The following is a 21,735-nucleotide window of genomic DNA, read 5'->3' as shown; positions in this document are numbered from 1 at the left end:
ATTTGACCTCAAGTTGCAGAGTATGAGTTTTTGTACCTAAATTTTCAAAGGTCATTCAATGAATGTACAAATGTATTGGAGTTAAAGAACTGTGCCCTGATAGATGAGCATGTTGTGGAAACGTGAAAAGCGCAAAAATAAATGTAGCGGAAAATTTTGCCTTTTTATAGTATATGGGCCATCCAAGAAGAAACAATATAAATTAATTATATTGACACATATTCTATCTGAATATTCTACTTTTCTCTCCATGAGCAGACTATATGTTCCGATGGCAACTCAGCCAATGAGAGCAAAGTCTGCCGACTTGTGCTACACACTATGATATGGTATGACCGTGATATTGAACTTAATCAAGCACAAGTAATAACAATAATATGGCCAGGCTATTGATTAAAACAAGTCTGACTGGCCAGCTATTATATACTGCATGGTTGAACCATTCACTACTAAATTTCTACTACGATTCAATCAAGTTGGCGAACTTGGCCCAATGCCAAATGCTAGAGTTTGATGCTTAAAAATACAATTTTTTAAACAATGTGTACCCCAGCTTCAAATACAACAAAACAAACAAAATATGACATCTCAGATGGAGCATAAGGAGAATAACCTCAACCTGTGCTCTCTTAACCCCATGTGCACTACTTCCTTCCTTACAGTGTCCCTTATTGGTTAATTACATGATATAATAATCTCAGTAACCAATCAAAATAGAGCTTTCATGTTTGTGTGGAATTTAAGCTTAATCCCTGTGACTATCCTTACCTTATTTCTGATTGGCTCAAAACATGTTATAGCCCTCTTTGTAACAAATCAAAATATTTCTGAAATTGGCAGAAGTGCCCACCAGATTAAGGACAATATTAAACAAATGGTAAGGTAAACTTCAGCAGCAAATAACAAATATTTTTGGTATGCAATTGCCAACGGCACTGAAGATACGCATTCTAGTTTTGATCAAAACATGCTTCTAATTTTCTTCTAAAATTCTGCAAAACAAGAAAGCATATCACCTGTTTGCTTACAAGGTGGGGAAATTAAACTTTTTACTTCATTGAAATTGTAATTTGCAAACAGGCTACAGAATGAAAAATGTGAGTGCTCAACATGCTCAGTAAATTTTAAACAACTTCCCTTTACAGGGTGTATCAAAATGATTGGTACCCATTGGTTTTGGTGTTTATTGAAAAGCCTGCTTCTTCCAAATTGATACAGTATATAGGATCCTCTTAGAATGGCCAGAATATATAGTTAATAACCTTCTATCACATTAATCCAACCAAAATTGGTGGATCTTATCTTGATAAGGCAGTCCATAAGGCCAAAAAAAAATTGTTGTGTTGCCCTCAACCGCCCGACCCTAAATCCTGGAAAATCAGGGGAGCAATTTTTTTGGAATGATGATTTTTACAGATTTGTTCAAAAAATCTAAGTTTTTCACTTTAAATTAATATTTTATTGAGAGACTAGTCTTTAATTGATGTCTAACAGGTATCCAGAAGTCAAAATTGACAAATGTCTCCTAATTGAAGAAGTATTATTTAATATTTGAGGGGATTTTTAAAACTGAAGGTTTAAAAAAATTGAAAAAAATAAATCCGACCGTCCTACCCAACTTTCCCATTTTCCCACTTGAGGGCAACACAACAATTTTTTTTTTTTGGCCTAATCACTGGAAACTAATGGGTACCAATCATTTTGATGCAGCCTGTACAAAAGTACGAATATACGCTATGTGCGGACTGTACTATATTGGAAGAAGAAGAAGAAGTTGATCAGAAAAAGTAACTTCTTCTTGATCTGCATTTTTATAACCTCTAAACATAAACATGGGTAACTTGGCTGGTAACATCTTTTCACTTATTGCTTTGGTCATGCCCTTGTCAGTATGTTTCTTAAGTTCCCAACTCAAACTCGCAAAATACCTTTGCCCCCTCCTTTCCTGTACAAATGTTCCCACTGTCCATCCCTTCAAATTGGTAAAGACTATACGTCTTATTTCCTATTACATTTTATTTGCTTACGTGCAAACATATTATTACAATTTGGCTTTTTAGTGTCATTGCTTCAAAAGCTTTCAAACATGCACTTGGACTTGGATCTTTTGTCCAACATTATGGCTTTGGATGCTCCTGGCCTTGACCCCATATCCTTGGCCCTTCACCATTTATTCAGGCCTTTTGCCAAGCCAAAGACATCCTATATAACCATTATCACAGTGCAATAACAATCTAGCAGATGATTGAATAATATAACTTCAATCAAGTGTAATATTTTGACTGTTCAGATCATTTATCAACAATTGATACTCATTCATCCAAAACTAATAACATATTGAGTTCTATCCTGAGAGAGGTTAGGGAAATATAAGGGAAACCACTGAACCTAGACCTTGTTTCCACTAGGCAAAAGTCCCCATTAGATTTCACCTCCATTTCTGATTGTGACAAGATGTAGAGGTCTCATTAACTCTAGTCTAAATCATAGGTCTAGTTGGTATACCTAGTAAAAATTGAAATTATCTTTGACATTTTGATTATGATTACGCTGTAAAGCATAACTCATACAAATTGATTTGACTGATTATTCATAAGAAGAAAAAATCTGACAGTAACTGAACCAAAACAGTATATTCAATAGTGATTTTCTGAGAAGTATATAAGGCCAAAAAAAAAAAAAAGGTTTGTCTCAAAGCTCACGAGAAATTTAAAAACAAATGCTAAATGCGATTTTTTTTTTTTTTTTTTTTTTTATTCCCGACTTTTTTCATGGTATTTTAAGAAAAAAGTTTTATTTTCGCCGATTTTTTTCTGGAAAAAACTAATACAAAATTTTTTTTTTTTGAAATAAAAAAAATTCCCCATTTGTTTTTTGTCAAATCGTGGGATTTTACAAACGCGCGCGAAAGCTTTTAGACTAACCTTTTTTTTTTTTGGCCTAATAGGAACAATTCTTGTTTTTTTGGAAAGTGAGCCTAGTGACCCAGTCAAACTACATAACCCTGCATTTGCAACTTTTGCAAACAAGGTCCTAGAAGCCAGTCCTAGAGGTTCCAAAAATACCTCTTGTCCACATCAGTCATGGGAAACGGTTTTATAATATATCGGCACACATCACCTTTTCCATGTTTTTGTAGCATGTTTTTGAATAGGAATGACCAGGTTATAGCGAATCAGCGATGATTTCAATGATGCTGGTCAGTATTAGTGTAACTTGTCAACACTCTACTTGAAACTAATGAACCAAACCAAATGACCAAATTGGTGCCATTCTGTGATTTTGAATTACGGAGTTCTACCAGAAAATTACTGTACATTGTTGATATGGAAAGGGCACTGGGTCCATAGATCAGATTCAAAGACACCACAGACCCCCCCTGAAGACCCTCACAGAGGCTTAGAACTACATATTTCATTTTTGAAATTGATATGCTTTCTTGCAGTTACAAGGTTTGTTCTTGTCTCAGTGACCAGGCTGGGAAATAAGTACTTTGAAGGGGTCATGCTTTTTCATTTAACCAACAACGCAACATCACCAAAAACTTGGTTCCCTCACATAGCACATTTAGAACTTCTCCCGATTCAAAAAATCAACAATACATATTTTTTGGATTAAAAATATTATCCTGTTTTGTCAAATGAAACATAGCTAAATCCTAATCCTTTATCTAGTTATAGCTGGCAAGGAAAGTCCCTGGGGAAAGTCAAATTTTAATGTTTGGTCAATGTTTGTAAACAAGGGCCAAAAAGGTGTGTTTTAGGGCATTTGTCAAATGTGTTCTATCAAGCCAAAAGACTTGTAGTTTGTACAAAGACTAATTTAAAGTTATGCATTCTAATTTTTTGAAAACACATTTTCTAATCATTTTCATAACCAAGTAAAAATAAAATAAAATATTAAAATTATAAGCGATTTTTTAACTCAAGATGTTCTATGCTTAGACTTGTGCCAAGTCTTAGAGTTTTATGACTACAATAATAATTGTAAGAAAACGTGCACAATTTGATGTTTTTTGCCCATTTTCCCTCAAATTTCAAAAATAATAAAAATTTGGCTTTTACTGCAAGGATCAGGATTTAGTTAAGTTTCATTTGGCAAAACAAGATAATATTATTTTAATTCTGAAAAAAAATTAGTACTGTATATTTCTGGCATTGGGCGTAGTACTAGTATCACACCACTGTGCTGTATTAGCCAAAGACACTGACCCTATAAAAATGTAACCTTTAACATATTAAACCAAAGATCTTAGGATCTTAACATAACATTTTAGCAAATGATTGAACAAGCACTTTACAAAACTTCAATCTATTTACACCTGTACAGCAAATCATAGGCGAGATCCTGGGGGGATGGGGGATATATCCCCCAATATTTTACAAGGGGGATGCGCGTGTACTCATCCCCCAATGTTACGCGTGACGTGAATGCCACAAAGTGCAGTTTTGCTCACATGAAACTTGGAGAGAAGGAGAGGTAAGGAAAATTTGATCATAAATATTTAAGAATATTATCATATTAATGTTAAAAGAAAGTCAAATTACTAATCCGAAATTATTCAGAATGATAACATTGCCCAAGACTTAAAGTACTTTAATTAGCCCATCACTAGGTTCATCTTCGCAATCGAGAGGATCTTGCATCTCGAAGAATTTCGTGTAACGTATATCACTTCATTGTCGCACGTGGTGTAACTGATCCCGGAACTGATCTTCACGTTTCCATGATATAGGCCGGGATATACGGTGCTACTGCCATCTGATAAGGTATTTGATGTTTCTTTACATTATTTGCATTATGCTGTAAACATAGTAAAATCTTGCAAAGACATTGTGCTGAGGAAAACGTAAACTTTCCCGTTATGTTGGAAAATTGGTATTGTTTATAGAATGGCTAGTACGTGTGTTGTATAATTATCTTTTATATGAACATTTGAGAAGAGTTATTTATATTGGCTCCTCCGAGCAGATAATGAAATGAATTCATGATAGATAGGCCTATATTTCTGATTATTTCATCAACTGTTATTATTTGTTTATTTCTACTATTTTTATATTTCATCTGTAACGCTTCGATTCATAGCCACGACTTCAGAGGTTCCCACGATGCAATGTTAGAAGACCCTACATTAAGCTGCATGCATCCGGATGTATGTATGGTTTATGTGAGCAGTACGCATTAATAATGTTCAGTACCACAGACTGTGGTCCACAGTAAGGGATTAAAAATACCCACACCCTTAAAATGTCAAAACATGTTGTTGATTTGAAAAGAAAACAAATACAAAAACTAAGAATAGAGGAAACGCTTTTACCCCTCCCAATGTTTTCTCTTTTTCATAATCACTTTCTTTGGTCAAAATTAAACGCATTTTTCCAAAAATGTAGCTATCAGAAACAGTGCAACGTTGGGTGTCCGTTATTATTTATTTTATTTATTTATTTTATTCATTTGGCAACAAACATCAAAAATAGAAAATAACATAAAGGAGGCCTCCTGAGCTGCCAGGGAGCACTGAAAAGCACAGGAAAGCACTGTCGCCAAAAGGCGCAGTGCCCCCAACTCAGCAAACCTCAAAATAAGTTTACACAAAAGTTATATACAATTTAACACAAGAGACAAGAAAAAAATGGCTGCAGTGATGGAAAAAATTGAAGTTGCAGCTATGAGATGTTGTTTAGAAAAGCCCTGAGTTGTTTTTTAAATGTGGTAAATGTGCACGTGACAAGTGAATTCCTGATATCATTATCTATATGTGACCATTAAACAGACAATCTGAGTTGTATGCCCCACTTTATCATACAAAAAGTTGTACTAGTACTATCCATACTGACGAGTCAATTTATTGTATTTATTGTATTTATTATTATTTTATTGTATTACGGCTAGTCGAACATGAAAGGGACCAAAACTAGCCCATATAACAAAGTATACCCATGTATTACAGTATAACCAATGTAAAAGAAGCCAGTGATTTATTTCAGATTGTATGTTTTTCTTTTAGATGTCTGGTAAGAGACCGAGTGAACCGAGCTCACCAAAACGTGGGAGTATTTTATACTACATGAACAAGAAACAGCGAACATCCCCAAATGATCCGCAGGAAGAAACTCCAACTCCAGAACGTGCCTCATGTGATGAAACTTCTGAAGCCATGCCCTCTTCGAGTCAACGATGTCCACCCGAGAGTGAAAGTTCTTCAACAGAGCAAGTGGCGAGCACAAACGAGCCAAATACAAGTGAGATTGAGACCTCAACAGAAGAGAACTCACTCAGTATCCGCCCAAATGAAACTGAGTCGCCGACTTTGTCATGTAGCTCAGCATGTGAGCCTGCGTTAACATCCAACCATTTGCCCGATAAGCCATATCAACCAGTTGATACGTCAGGGATACCACCAAAAAAGACGAAGACACAACTTGTATATTTCCAGACAAAGTGGTTCAAAACCTGGCCTTGGTTGCATTATTCAAAATCACGCAAAGGTGTTCTTTGCTTCAAATGTACATCAGCATACCAGCAAGGCCTACTGAGCTTAGCTAACAAGAAGGAGGATGCCTTTATATCTGCTGGATTTCAAAATTGGAAAAAGGTAACTGGCCTATGTAAAAACAATCTGGGGCGCTTTCATCAGCACGAAAGTTCAGAGACGCATAAATTCGCTGCTGAACAGCTTAGAGCACAGAAAAGACCAACAGTGGTTGCTCAAGTTGACGAGCAAGCATCACAACGGCAAGAAATCAATAGGAGAATGTTGGTCAAGGTATACACCTCTGTGAAATATCTTGCTCGTCAAGGTCTAGCACTAAGAGGCCACACAGCAGACGAGGGCAATTTCCATCAACTACTTCGCCTTCGAGCTGAGGACGATCCAGACCTGACAAGCTATACAGCACGTGCTACAAATTATACCTCTCCGCAAGGGCAGAATGAAATGCTGCAAGATTTCAGCAATGCTGCGATGCGTCATGTAGCTGACGACATTCGCAAGAACAAGTTTTATGCTGTTATGGTGGATGGCACTCAAGACATCACCGGAGCCGAACAAGAATCTATTTGCATTCGGCATGTAGATGACGAGCTCAATGTTCACGAAGACTTTATTGGACTTTATGAGGCTCCTTCATCTTCCGTGAAGCGATATCTACTATTATTGAAGATGTGATCATCCGTCTTGGATTGTCTATCGACAATCTGCGTGCTCAAACTTATGACGGTGCATCCAATATGAGTGGCAAATATGCTGGGTGCCAAGCCAAGATTAAGAGCAAACAACCACTAGCGATGTTCTTTCACTGCAGCTCGCATGTCTCCAATCTTGTTATGCAACATGCTGTGACATCCTCCCCATTGGTGCGAGATGCATTGCAATGGGTGCAAGACTTGGGTACTCTTTATCGAAGATCTGGAAACTATAAGGTAAAAAAATTTGATTCATAATGCCGGCCTTTTGAGAAGCTTTGAGATATCAGATATTGTGCCTCACTATTTCTATTTTCCTGCATGATTTAATTATCCACGTAATAACATAGACTCGTATATACAACGGATACAGGTACAATAGGCCTACCTACTTGTACCCGGACATTGGGGATCAGCAGCCGTCATCATGATCATAAATTAATGCCAAAGATGGCAAAGAAGGCAGCATTAAAATATGGTGTGAGTATGGCTAAAAGAGAATGAAACGTTAAGTTTCACAAGGCTATCTTGTATTTCTTTTTCATTTCAGACCATCTTCAAGGACATCGCAAGTGAGCTACAACCTGGCACCAGCACGGCTTCTATTAGACCATTGTGTCCAACACGTTGGCTATGTCGGCAGTCGGCAGTAGAATCGGTAGTAAATAATTACAAGGTCGTACTCGATAGTTTGGAGACAATGGCGCAATCCAGCACAAGCGACACGGCAACAAAGGCCAACGGTCTCCTGGACAGGTTCCAGAAGGGAGAGGTTTTGCTGGCTTTAAGGATGGTAAACAAACCATTGGCTCTCTTGGAAACACTTAATGCTGGACTTCAAGCGCGGACAGCAACAATGTCAGGTATCAAATAAAAACAACGTCTTTACTCATAATGTGCTGTATTTATACATTTGTTTGTTTTTCAGTTATTAATACAACTATGATTACAAATGGGCGATTGAGGGCAAGAAAGTCGGCATAATTTTGCACACTTATAAACTTAGATTAAGCTAAATGAGTTGTGTAAGTTTTATAAACATTTTAAGTTTTAATTGAGTTAAATTATATTATTTTAATTAACTAATTAAACAAGATGAAATTATTGCTGATGAATGAAATACAAAAGCAAAATGACAATGCAGACACAACTTTCTTGAACAAACACTAATTGTCGTTCTTTATTTGTTGCATTCACTTTCAGGGATGAAAAGTGCTGTAAACACAGTTATGACAGAGCTGAAAGAACTGCGTGAAGCTACTGTATTTGAATCAATTTTCACTGAAACTTCTGATTTAATAACCAAGCTCGATCTCAATCCACTGGCAGTCCCAAGACGACGAAGACCACCAGCACGATTTACAGGACCTGCAGCTGCGCACCATGCTGAATCGGCGGTAGAACACTTCAGAATGGCCTACTTTCAACTTGTAGATGGTATGATGAACAACCTCTCTGACAGATTTGGTGAAGGTTCAAAGGCAGATCTGCAAGACTATCAGAAGCTAGAAGAAATTATAACCACAGGTATGTAAAATTCTTTTCTTATGTTTATAGATATTTCAAACGACTTATAAACGTAATATGTGTATGTTTCCCAACAGTGTACTTTGCTTTAATGATCGCTCCAATTAACCAAATATTCGGTTTTATATCTTTATTCGATACAGGAATTGTTGACCAGGACATTTTGCATAAATATCCTGAGTTCAATACCAATCTCACTGCATTCAAGACCCAGCTTGACATGTTTCTTCACACATCCAAAGCAACGACAATAGAAGGTGCAACCAGAGCATACCAAAACATGTCTGCAGATGTTAGAGCTCTTTTCCCAGATGTGAAGTCTCTTCTGAAGTTGATGCTGGTGTGCCCAGTAACATCATGTGAATGTGAGCGTAGCTTCTCTGCACTCAGACGCCTGAAAACGTGGCTGCGGAGCACAATGACACAAACAAGGCTGAACTCTTGTGCAGTCTGCAACATTCACAAATTAGTGCTAGATGACATTGATGTAGTACCCCTTGCAGCTCAGTTTGCGTCAAGATCAGAGACAAGAAAAAATATGTTTGGTAACTTCACTTGAAGTAGTATATCATTTTGAAGATATTCTGGTTATGATCTTAGGTTTTTACCCTCAAATAGCAAATCTAATCAAGCCTTTCCTGGTAACTACGGGGTTTAATTGGTCCAGATTATGACTACATGGCAGAACGACGCCTTTTTTACAATACATCGGACTTCAATTGTTTATGCTCAGCTGGTTAATGGTTATCGCTTGCACGCCTGCACCAAGATAATAGTAATCCCAATCAACCAAATTGTGGGATTGTATTTTAATTCCAAGTGGAAAAGGTAACTCTGGACAAGTTAGAATTCTATACTGAAACTAGTGTATATTGACATGGTTTGGTATAAATTGTACATCAGTCATGCCTGTTAATGACTAAGAATATCAGTCAGATTTTACCGCAGAATGAGTCGTTCCTATTGTTGTGCATTATGATTGTAACTATTGTGACCATTTATTTGTTTTGTCATTTGTTGGTCATTTTTCTTATAGGCCTATGCATGTAGTTCTCTCTTAACTATTATAATATTTATTATAGGTAGTAGGTAAACATATTTTGTTACTTTTCCTACGGTTTCTTGAACAATGATGAGCAGGTAAACATGTATAAATGTTAAGACCACAGTTCGGGTGGTGGTTTTTTTTCGCTTTCTTGTTTTCTTTTGTTTTCTGTTTTGTTTTTGTTGAAATCAAAATGGTTAAATTAATGGCTTTGGATTAAAAAACCCAAATAAGCCATAACTCAAATAGAGTATACTATAACATTTATGTAATTCATAAAATTCATTATAGAATTTTAAGACTAATGTTATGAAGTATTTTATAAGCACACTGGCCTTAATGTAACAAAAATTTGCATCCTAACATGTTACCACGTGGAAATTTGCAAATTCTCCACAGACACATGCATCTTTATAATTATGCATCATGAATCTCACCCTTAACTGCATTCGTTGTAATGATCTTCTCACCGATGCATGGATTTGGAAGTCATCTACTACAGAAATTATTATTCTCTTGTGCTTACCATGGCTGTGTTAGTTGAACTTGTATAGACGGCGCTTAACCGTGTCTATACTTAAAAGGAAATTGGACATTCTCCACGTCGACAATTGCTTATCAACTTGAACTTGTGTAGACGGCGTTTAATTGTGTCTACACCTTAGCCAGTTTGATCGCTGTAGGATGGAGCAAGAGTGACTCTATAATGCATTTGAGATTCTTTATATTGTTTTATAATACAAATATGTATCATGATTCATGACCAATGAATACATATTATAGGAGCTTCTGCCTGATGCATGGATTGGGAAGTCATCTACTACAGAAATATTATTCTCCACATCAACAGTTGGTTATCATCTTGAACGTGTGTAGATGGCACTTTAGCCAAATCTACACTTTAGCCAATTTGCATACTGCATTTGAGATCCTTTTTTTGATATTGTTTTGTAACGCAAAGTGTATCATGACAAAGGAATACATATTATATAACATAAAATGTTATCAAAGTTATGATGTCAAATCATCTATATTTGTAGCTGTATCTCACATAATATGTATCATGTTATATCATAAGCAACATCAATCATGTCAATAGGCCTATTTTAGCACTCACGGGTAGCTACAGTATTAGCTACAGCATTGTACTCATCATGGAGATACGTAGGCCTATGGATGAGCATTGTCATCATGCAAGATATATAAACATATATTGATGGACAAGTCACATTTTGTAACTTTATGAATGTTAAAGAATGTTAGAAATATAGGACCTATAAGTATTTCATAAAAAACCTGAAAACTTGTAAGAAAAATATTCTGTGCCTTATGCCCAGGGTGGCGGGAAAAAAAGGAGGCCGCCCCTCCCACTAATCGTAAAATACAAAAAAAAAGTTCACTTTTTACTGAGACAGCCTTCGAGTCGATAAAAAATGAAGATGGCATGTAGAATACATGTTTAGATTGAGCAAAAATAGCTTCTTTGGCCACTCTAGTAATAGGGGCCTATCTAAGAGCTTTGGGCGCCGTCCCCACCCCGCCACATTGGACCACACCAGTGGGCCTAATGCGCCCCTGGACCCCACATGTTACGGGCGCCACGCGACAACCATTACTTCATTTTCAGGTTTCATGGATTGAACAACATTCTTGTTTCATCCTTATGATATCATACTCATTCAGTAATAAAAACTTTCAATGGTGTAATTTGTCATATTCGAATGCGGATTTTTATTGAAAATTTGGCTTAAAAGTATGCACCAAATCGCGCCATTTAGACTTCGCTTTTCAATTTTTTTCAAATTCTGAGGGGGGCACATCCCCCCTCAGACACCCCCCTGCGTCGCACAAGTGCTCCGGGCGGCGCTTCGCGCCGATCATCCCCCCCAATGTCAACAAGAAATCTACGCCACTGCAGCAAATAATCAACATGGTTGGACCTCCCATATTTGCAAAAGAGCATTGCTATAAAAACAATGTTTTACATTATCCCTATAGGCCCTACATTTAATGATTGTAGCTTAATGATGGATTCCATGACAGAATAAACAAATACCAAAACACAGATAAATGTTGCTCAATATTATACCTGATACAATAACTTGGCACAAACACTTGAACATATTTGAGATATTTGTGCGGGCCTGGGCGTTTCTATTCTTCATGGCCCAGTAGATACAGTGACAGGTGGAGATAGCACAAGCTTGCTATTTGAGCAGGTGAGAAATCAATCACAGGAGTAAAATCTCACATGGAAAATTAATTAATTAAAAAAGAAATAAAACAATAAAATCCAAATAAGTAAATGAGCTAATTTGCATAAGTGCTAATTAATTATGCAAATTAGGGGACGGCTTCACTTTATAATGCATTAGAACATATTTATAGAAACACTTTGACCAAGTTTCAAGGCAAAAGTATGCAAAATAAATGTACCCTGAACATTTATGAATGGATTTTTAGCAAAATATTGGTTTATACTTTATTGATTATTGATGAAAACAATAAAATACAAAGAAAATATAAATTGAAATATTTTGAAAACGGTATGTCCGATTTGCTTCAAACAAAAGGCATACTGATAAGTGTGCTTTGCTCTACTCAATTAATCTGTTTAAGACATGCTTAGAGCACTTCCATATTACCAAATACCACCTTTTAAATCACTTACAGGATATCAACTAGTGACTGTTATAATATTAATTTTGACCTTTAAATTTAGTCCTGGATCCCAACAAAAGGGGTTAATTTTATCACCTTTTTCATAGGGAAACTAAGACAACCAATCTTCAACAAACTGTATAATGCAAATTGCACTCTTTCAACATCTACTTGGCCTAGAAAGTATTTTACCTGAATCACCTACCATCAAACTCACAATGACATTACATCTGACCCTTAGCTTTCAAAAGAAATATAATCCCTTGACAGCAAAAAACAAGCAATTTATTCATTCATTATGCCCTGGTCACAAATTTAAACAATAACCCCCTCTAGGCTGGAAGGGATTCCCTCAATATCTTTAGAGTGACTCACCATTCGACTGGATTGTGTCATCAGACAGACTGACTTCAGGAAGTTTACCATTCACATGTAGGAGTTTCCCCCTTATTGCCGAGTTTTAGACTTGCGAGTTACAAAGTTTGACAGTGAGTTTGTCCTCCGATTGAGGTGTCAATAGGTTATGTCCTGAAATGTAATACTAAATTCTACTTTCTTGTAACTCATCCTAGCACAACTATTGGCTGTGCATTTAAATTGATACACTCACCAGTATGCAGGGTAACAATTCACTATACCCACATATTGATTGGGAAGGGCTGGAAGTCCAGAAAAAAAATTGTGACCTACAAGCTGCTTTAACCCTAACAAGGAACATGCTTTTTTTTGCTATCGGAACTTCGGAAGGCAGAGAAGGAACAAAAAAGGAGAGAAGATGAAGAACGATTTTACTTGGCACCCCCGGGAATTGACCCTGGGACCCCTCGCGTGCCACGCATACGATCACCGACCTCATGTTATGGGGAGTCGCTGTCTGCCAGCGACTTGGTGTCCATAAATGACTTAGGGTGATTGCGCAATGCCATCACGTGGAATGCATGCATGCGCAGTGGTTTTCTTTGTAAGATTTTGTAAGATTTATAGGCGTTAGGGTTATTGTATTGCCTTATAATGGAAAATTCGTCGTAATTAACCCTAACAAGGAACATCCTATTTTGCTATCGGAAGGCAGAGAAGGAACGAAAAAGGAGAGAAGATGAAGAAAGATTTCACTTGGCACCCCCGGGAATTGACCCTGGGACCCCTCGGGTGCCACGCACACGATCACTGACCTCATGCCATAAACTTATAGTCTTTTTATCAACTAGTGTAATTAGGGACCATATCATGTAACCATCCTTGTCACTTGTTGAATTTCACGTTGGGCACTCTAGTAGTAGGAATCTACCACCAGCATGACCAGTTCCTCATAATGTTACTTTTTTACTGTACTCTAATAGCTAATGTAGAGAGTGACTCAAGAGTGTGATCCCCTTGCAAAGTTTGCAACATCAGCTAGTTTTTAGGTACTATTCTAATTTGCTATAAACAGCCAGTTTCAATAGTCTTTTGGTCTCCTTATACAAGTGTGTATGTGTATATAAATCAATCAATCAATCAATCAATCAATCAATCAATCAATCAATCAATCAATCAATCAATCAATATTTTAATAACATTCACCAAACAAATTGTTAGAGTTAATACATGTATATAACTCTACCAATAACTCATACTATACAGTTATACTCCTCTCAATAGTACTCACTTCTGAGCCTACCCTGCAAAAAGAGGAAGTTTTTTATTGACACTACATCCTCAACCTAACAGAAACGGGGAGGTTATGCTAACATGCCTGACTGCTTGTCTGCTACTAAGCAACCTTATCCCCCAGTTGTACATTTTTACCCCTCACTGTGGCGACGCACCCTGTCCTTGCGTGCATACTTTGCGTGATGGCAGAAAAAGTCTCGACAGTGACTGGGCAAAACAAGTGGGCGAATATATGGGGAGGATTTGTATTTATTATGAGACAAATTTGAAAATAAATTCTGTCTGATCTATATTTGGCTATTTTGTAGGATATTTTAATAATCCCCAATGAATTGTCTGATTAATATTGTCCTCACCTAGTTCAACGTCATCCTACTTTTATTTTCTTAACCTATATTTATTCATTTCTTATCTTATTTATTGTGTGTCTCTATATCGTATAAATAATCTCTAATTTCATGAATGATCTGAAGCTTTGTTACTATAAAAGTGGTAACATGTAGGCCTAATTTTCATGTTTTGCTTTATTTGAACTATCTTGTTTATTCACAATCTTAAGTTTACGTACACAGCACCATGCAAAAAATGCCCCCACCCCCACTATAATGCACCACCCTGGGGTACACAAAATTATTGCGCCACACCTAATAAATAACTATAAAAAAACAAGAAATGTCTTTAAAAAGGTCAGCATGGGGTGCAGGGAATTTGAAGGTCATGTCAAAGTTCAGGTCAAGGTCGTTAGGTGTCATTGAAATGTGATTTAACATTGCTCAATACAAAAAAACCTTGGTGCATTTGTTGCGTTGAAATTAGCAAAGGTCATGTCAAGGTCATTCACAGGTTATATCTAAATTTTGATAGATGAAAGTTAGTGAACATGGGTCATCAGATGTCATGTAAGACGATACATTTTAACCTCAAAAATGATTAATATAGATGACCAAACAGAAACTAATATCATTCAACACACCTCACCATCATTTTTCACAACTCAGCAACTCCCTTTCTCAGTTACGCTAAAAAATGGGGTCTAAAACAAATGAAAACAGTAATCAAGGTTGCCAGCTTGTTTTTCAGTTCAATCAAAAGAACTTGCTCCTTGTGAAAAAAAGATATGAATTAAAAATATGCCTGAACAAGAATACCAAACAGACTTGGTCACAGACTACTGGATAATTTGTTTCCCATTTTAAGCAAGTCTTTCTGTCTCCCAATAATTGGCATAGCTATATCATTACAACAACTTCTGAAATTAATTTCACTCCTGTAACTTCTATTATCTTATCAACTAATTACAGCCGACACAATTTCAAGTCCTAAACGCAACAGGAGTTTTACTTTTTACACAAGCGTATCCACGTGAAACAAGGGCAATGTCCATGTTACACTATCTGATAGGAATGTGCATACTCCAGCTATGGTATAATGGCAAATAATAGGAGAGGACATTCAATATAACAACTGACAAACAGTGCGCTCTTGTTGCTAGGGTAGTATTCTGCTACTCTATAAAGGTACGTGTAGTACTGCACTGAATGGCCTTATACTGTTCATAAATTCTAAGACTTTCATGTCCGCTGTAGAATAAACAACATAGCGCTTGAGTATTTTAAAGTCACTTTGAATCAGTTTCCAGATTTTTTTTCAAACCACCCATGATTTTTATTTTATTTTTTCAAAATATACTAAAATAAACACAACATCAGGCTATATTACATTCTGTCATGAGAGATGATAAAGGCATTACTGAAGAAGTCTTCCGACCAGGAAGACGAAACTGTCTAAGTGAGTAGAATTTCATTGGATTTGACTACATAATCAAAAACTTTAGATGATAATATAATTCCTACCTATCATGCCTATTGCTTTATTTCCTTAATTGGCATTGTATTCTTTGCTGATGGTTAAGAAAATGTACTGACATGTCACAATTTTATATTGAGTCCTGTAGTACTGACCCCCCCCTCCTGGTTACACATCCTATACATACACCTAAAACAGTTACGGCATCAGTGACTAGGCAAAAAGGCACATGGGGGCCCCCCCTCCCAAAAATCTTGCTCAATTTTTGTTTTACGGATGGACAAATAACTTCACTTCCTGACTTCTTGTACTAATTCAATGTACTACAAAATTGCACTTGTTTGAGATTACTGTAATATTTGGCATTACTTCAAATTTTAAAGGGATTTGAACAATTTGCTTGATTGACAGTTGAGACATGGAGGAAATCAATATATTAAAATGTATTGAAATAGTATTATAATATAATACCAATATAATTATTTTAGGAAATATTTGATCAATTTTCTTGGGTTTGGCATTGAAAACCTGTAATTTTTGAAAGAACAGAGTATAAAAATATATTTTGTACATTTATATCCAGATCCAGTTCGATTGCAATTTATTGCAATTGCGATTTATTTCACTTATTAATATCAACAAATCTTGTAAAATACTAACATCCCTTAAAACCCTTCAAATTACTAAAAAGGCTCCCACCCAAACCAATGGAAAACTGTAGGAGTCACAGGAACATTAAACTTGGGGGTGGGAATTAAAGATGTAGCACATTTAGACAGGAAACAGAGTATAGTTTCACTTTTCAACTACTTATAATAAATAAGACACACTCCATCTTATCTGTGCTGGCTTCCGGGGTTCACCAATGACACATGATGTGTGGATCATTGCTAGCGGCAATATCCAACTTGGGGAAAGCCCTTCCGGACCGAGAGAGAGCAAGGAGAACAAGGAGCAATGATACCGCTGATATGCCTGCCATCTATTGTAAAACTGTTGACATTACAGCTAAACCAACAAGTTATGTTTGCAGGAGTGAGATATTTCACAAGTGGTTCAAATTGCCCTGGCTGGCATAGGTAAAGCTGAGTTCAGTATTGGGCAATTTGTCAGTCCAATGAGTTGCAAAATTGCAACATCATATTTACATGTGTTCTAATTAATATGTTCATGATTTGTGAAGAAGTTTCCAGAAATCACTAACTTTGTACCTTTTATTATTGCCAGTAAAAATGAAGCAGTTTTTCCAAAATTTCAGATAAAAATGTGTGTAAGGTTTAGAAACAAAATATCTTTTATTTTTTGATTGGAGTTAGATGTTTGTTAGGTGCAATTTAACTATAAATACTCCTACTGATAATACAAACCTCCAATCATATGCAATAAAATTTTGAAATTCCAGTTACTTTCTGATTTCTGTATCTATATGTAATACACAGTAGCGTAGATTTCTTTTTGACATTGGGGGGTGGGGGATGAAGTTGGAAAAAAATCTTGAAGTATTGTCAATCCAGCACCCTTTGGCGACAGAATTAATTTATGATATAAATGCGCGCTAAGCGCGCGAAAATTTTTGTTATTTTGAAGCTAAACTGATGAAATATGGTGTAAAAGTAGATTAAATGCGCGCAAAGCGTGCGAAAATTTGCACTTTTGGGGCTAGAATGGGCAAATATGAGGTTAATTTGGTCAGAAACCCATTATCAGGCATCAACATTGGGGGGATGATTGTATGGACCATCCCCCCATGCAAAATATTAGGGGGATTTATCCCCCCATCCCCGGGATCTACGCCTATGGTAATACACCACAGCAGCTGAAAGTAGTATCCCATCATGCATTGCAGTATATCTGCTTGCTCCATAGCAAACGTATACAAAATATAAACAAGAGCCGCTTAGATATTGAGAGCTATTGATAGATTCACAATACTCTAGGGGTGATATTTTTTCAAACAAAAGTCTAGGCTTCCCTGATTTAAGAGAGTATCCCCTTTTGTTATAATCAGGATAGTAATACTATATATAGTCACTGTATGTCTACTGGACATCCATTATGTGTTATATACAAGGACATACTATGACTTCCAACAAATTGAAGAAGAAATAAACTTGATCTTTCTTGTTATTAAGGGCAATTTTCTTTGTTAATGACTCCTTCCCTATTTCATAGCATCCTCCTTCCAAACTACATTTGACGGATGCTTCTCATATACGGGGACGTGCCGCAAATATGGGTAGCATTTTCAGCCTTTTGGTATATCAATGACCCCTTTTTCAAAGCCTATTTTGGTATATAAATGGGTCCTTTTTTCAAAATTTTCTCAATTTTTTCGGAAAATAGCCCAATTTTACCTTAATCTAGCCAAAATTTTGGGAACATTTTCAAAAACTAAGACAATTTGGGTTAAATTTGGCGAAAATTTTAACTTTTGGTATATCAATGGGTCCAAATTTCTTGAAAAATTGGTATATTTATGGGTCCACTTTCAAATTCTCAGCGCACGTCCTTACCAAAACTAAACTTGAGTACCCCGGGTTTGAGTAGGGGATGGAACTTCCATTCTGCATTGTATTTTTGACATACATTTCTATATTACATGTTTTGCCGATTGAGGGGAATTATATTTGGTAATTCCATTGGAATTTGTCTTCATTCTTCTTTCATTTTGAATGAGATAATGTCCAAAGAAAATATTTGGTTTTGAAGAGGGTATCAACTGATTAAAATTATCAAATATTTTAATTTTATCAGATCAAATATTAACCGCCTCAAGCGAGTCCATCCTAAATTTCACTTTCATTTTCATTGTGTGATATTGCAAGATACCAGGGTTGGCGATTTTTTGATTTAAAAAAAAAATCAAAAAAATCGATTTATTTGGTTTAAATCGGATTTTTTTGATTTAAATCAATTTCTTTGATTTTTTTTTATCCCAAGAACTGCTATACCCCATGATAAAGTCTAAAGAGACCAGTAGAATGCTAGACATATGCACAATCCTATCAGGTATTTACAAAAATCGAAACATGTTTTCAGATGTGAAAATTTCAAAGAAAAAATTTGGTAAAATCATGGGAAAAAACCTGTTGAATTCTGCACCTTAAAAATGATTTTTTATCAATAGATAAAATGACATCATAGAGGTATTTAATTGTATCCAAAAGGTGTAGAAACATTACAAATGAAGTAAAACAGGCAATTCAAGATAGAAATTAACTTAAATTTATCAAAAACGGTAAAAACTGAAAAAGTTGATTTAAATCAGTGATTTCTTTAAAAAAATCATTTGATTTAAATCGTGATTTAAATCATGATTTAAATCAATTGATTTAAATCGCGCCAACCCTGCAAGACACAGTGGATTAATGGGCTATTCCAGTTGAAATCCATACACCCCTTATCTTAATCTTCCATATATAGGGAGTAGGGTTGGGAGTTTTGCGCCCGGTACCCGTTTATTTTTCGGTGGGTACCGGTACCAAATTTAAAACAAAAAAAGTGGGGTTTTTTTCGGTTTTGTAGTGTCCCTGGACCTAGACCTAAATGCTAGGATCATTCATGGTTGACCTAAAAAAAAATTTGCATGATGTTTTGTGTTTTTAATATGAAAATTGATATTTTGTACTCATGTCATACTCTATCAATGATATCAAAATGCATTCAAATTCAATGCATTTTGATATCATTAATAGAGTATGACATGAATACAAACTATCAATTTTCATATTAAAAACATTTTTTTTTTGGAATGTCGGGTATTCGGGCATGGAATTCCTGCCCGGTACTCGGCTACCGGCGGGATTTCAATTCGGGACTCAGTCCCTACCTTAAAGGGGGGGTAACCCTATTGGTTTTGGATATGGATTGTCTTTAAAATTACATAATAATATCAAATATCGCCTCCTTTATGCTGCTTTGTGAAAAACGAGAGCATTTTCAGCGTAAATGTGAATAAATAGCCAAATTTGCAATCCAATACCTTGGTATCGTGAATTGCATTCTGGGCAGGCAATGACGAATGCTGACATGCTGTACAATGCCCGGCCCGTATTGAACGGAAAATGTTTTTTTTTTTTCGTACCGTTTCAGAAAAAAGGAAACAAAATATATTTCCCCTTGCAATATGTACATTTCAAATGAATATAAAAAGTTTGGGTAAAATGGAGAGGAAAAAAAACCTTCCGAGACCGGGTTTTGAACCGGTACCTCTCGGTAAAAACAAACGCGCTAGTCAATTGAGCTATTTAGCACACCACGCTTCCTATTGCCGTTTTCATAACTATATACGGCGACGGCTAACCGTCTCCTCAGCAGTTAGTGTGGTTCGCTTTTTCACAGAATGTGTATGACGTGAAACCAAAGTAGCTGTTGCGGTGACTGATATTTCGCTCATAATTCCTCCCAGAATTCCAAAGTATTTACCATTGTTTACAAACTGGTATACCTGTAAAAACCGTTGTGATTCATGATTTCTCCGAAATACATCGACTTGGAGCGCCAAATTTCAGGATAGTAATGAGAAAAATAGTATCTATTATGTGATACCAAAACCTCATCAACAATGAAAAAAATCGGGGATGATGCTGTCGATCGGGTTACGGACCTTTAATAGGGAGAATGAATTTCAAATAAGGTTACCTAACTTAGGCCAAGAAAAAAAAAATTGTTTGCTTGCCCTCAAATGAATTTTAACAATTGGGTCGGTCGGTCTGGATTTCTTTTTTTTTTCTTTTCTTTTTTTAATTACTAGCAAACTCTACTGTTTGTATTAATGAAGGCTCAAAATATGAAAAATCAGACAATTTTGGTGTCAAAATGAATCAACTAACATTACAAAACAAATAAAATGTTGAACACAAGCTCTAAAATACATTTTTTTTACATCTTCAGCATGCAAAAATTTGAAAAGAAAAAAAAAACTTTTTCAGGAATTTCCAAAAATAGGGTCCGTATTCTTTTGTACAGTAAATAAAAAAAAAAAACTTTTTTCTGATTTCCAAAATTAGGGTCGATCGGTTGAGGGCAAGCAAACATCTTTTTTTTTTTGGCCTTACCTGAATAGGTGGCTCAATTTGAAATCTATACCCCCTATATGGGAGATATTAAAGACACTCTTGTAATTTGTATAACTAAGGGAGCTGATGGGGAGAGTGAGGGGTTAGTAACACCCCAAGAAGTTTTTATTGGCGGCGCCATGGGGGGGCATGAGGGGGCAAATGCCCCATGCCCCCAGTCAGAACTCTTTGTCTTGCCCCCCAGTAAAACCCAAAATTACAAAAATTTCACCTTTTTGCGGTAATTTTGCGCAATATTTGTTGATTTTGCCACCCCGAAATTCACTTTGCCCCTCAATGCCCCCAGAAAAAATTCCTGGCACTGCCTCAAATTAACCACCAAATGACTTCATGTGTACCAACAGTCCATATTACCAAAACTGCCCAACATCTCAAACTTGCTTCTTCCTTTTGGCTTTATATTTCAGTCCAAAATTAACCTAATTTTTGTCCATTAATAGTAATATTTAATACCGGTATTGCACATTTTTGCAGGCATTTGTCCCAGAAATTTTGACCGATATGCCACTGAAAGCTGGAAGTGAGTATCAATGATGTAACATGCCAATTACTTGACAAGAACACTAATCAGTGAAAATTGTGTGGTTTTTTTTGTTGTATTTAATACCGGTATTGCACATTTTTGCAGGCATTTGTCCCAGAAATTTTGACCGATATGCCACTGAAAGCTGGAAGTGAGTATCAATGATGTAACACATGCCAATTACTTGACAAGAACACTAATCAGTGAAAATTGTGTGTTTTTTGTTGTTGAGCATATTCACATTTTGTGCCCATCCC

At 36.1% G+C, this 21,735-nt stretch overlaps 2 protein-coding genes across 2 annotated transcripts in view; one reads left to right on the top strand and one right to left on the bottom strand.

Annotated features, from left to right (window-relative positions):
- The window catches only part of LOC140148160 (fucose mutarotase-like), a 182,402-nt gene that overhangs the window by 137,556 nt on the left and 23,111 nt on the right, over nucleotides 1–21,735 (bottom strand). The window lies entirely within an intron of this gene.
- On the top strand, nucleotides 7,886–9,271 carry LOC140147810 (52 kDa repressor of the inhibitor of the protein kinase-like). Its single transcript, XM_072169557.1, has 3 exons — nucleotides 7,886–8,048; nucleotides 8,389–8,712; nucleotides 8,856–9,271. The coding sequence occupies exons 1-3, from the start codon at nucleotides 7,886–7,888 to the stop codon at nucleotides 9,269–9,271; spliced, it is 903 nt and encodes a 300-aa protein (XP_072025658.1).

This window comes from Amphiura filiformis, chromosome 3 (assembly GCF_039555335.1).
Source record: "Amphiura filiformis chromosome 3, Afil_fr2py, whole genome shotgun sequence".
NCBI classification, from domain to species: Eukaryota; Metazoa; Echinodermata; class Ophiuroidea; order Amphilepidida; family Amphiuridae; genus Amphiura; species Amphiura filiformis.
This window is presented reverse-complemented; position numbering and strand designations above follow the sequence as displayed.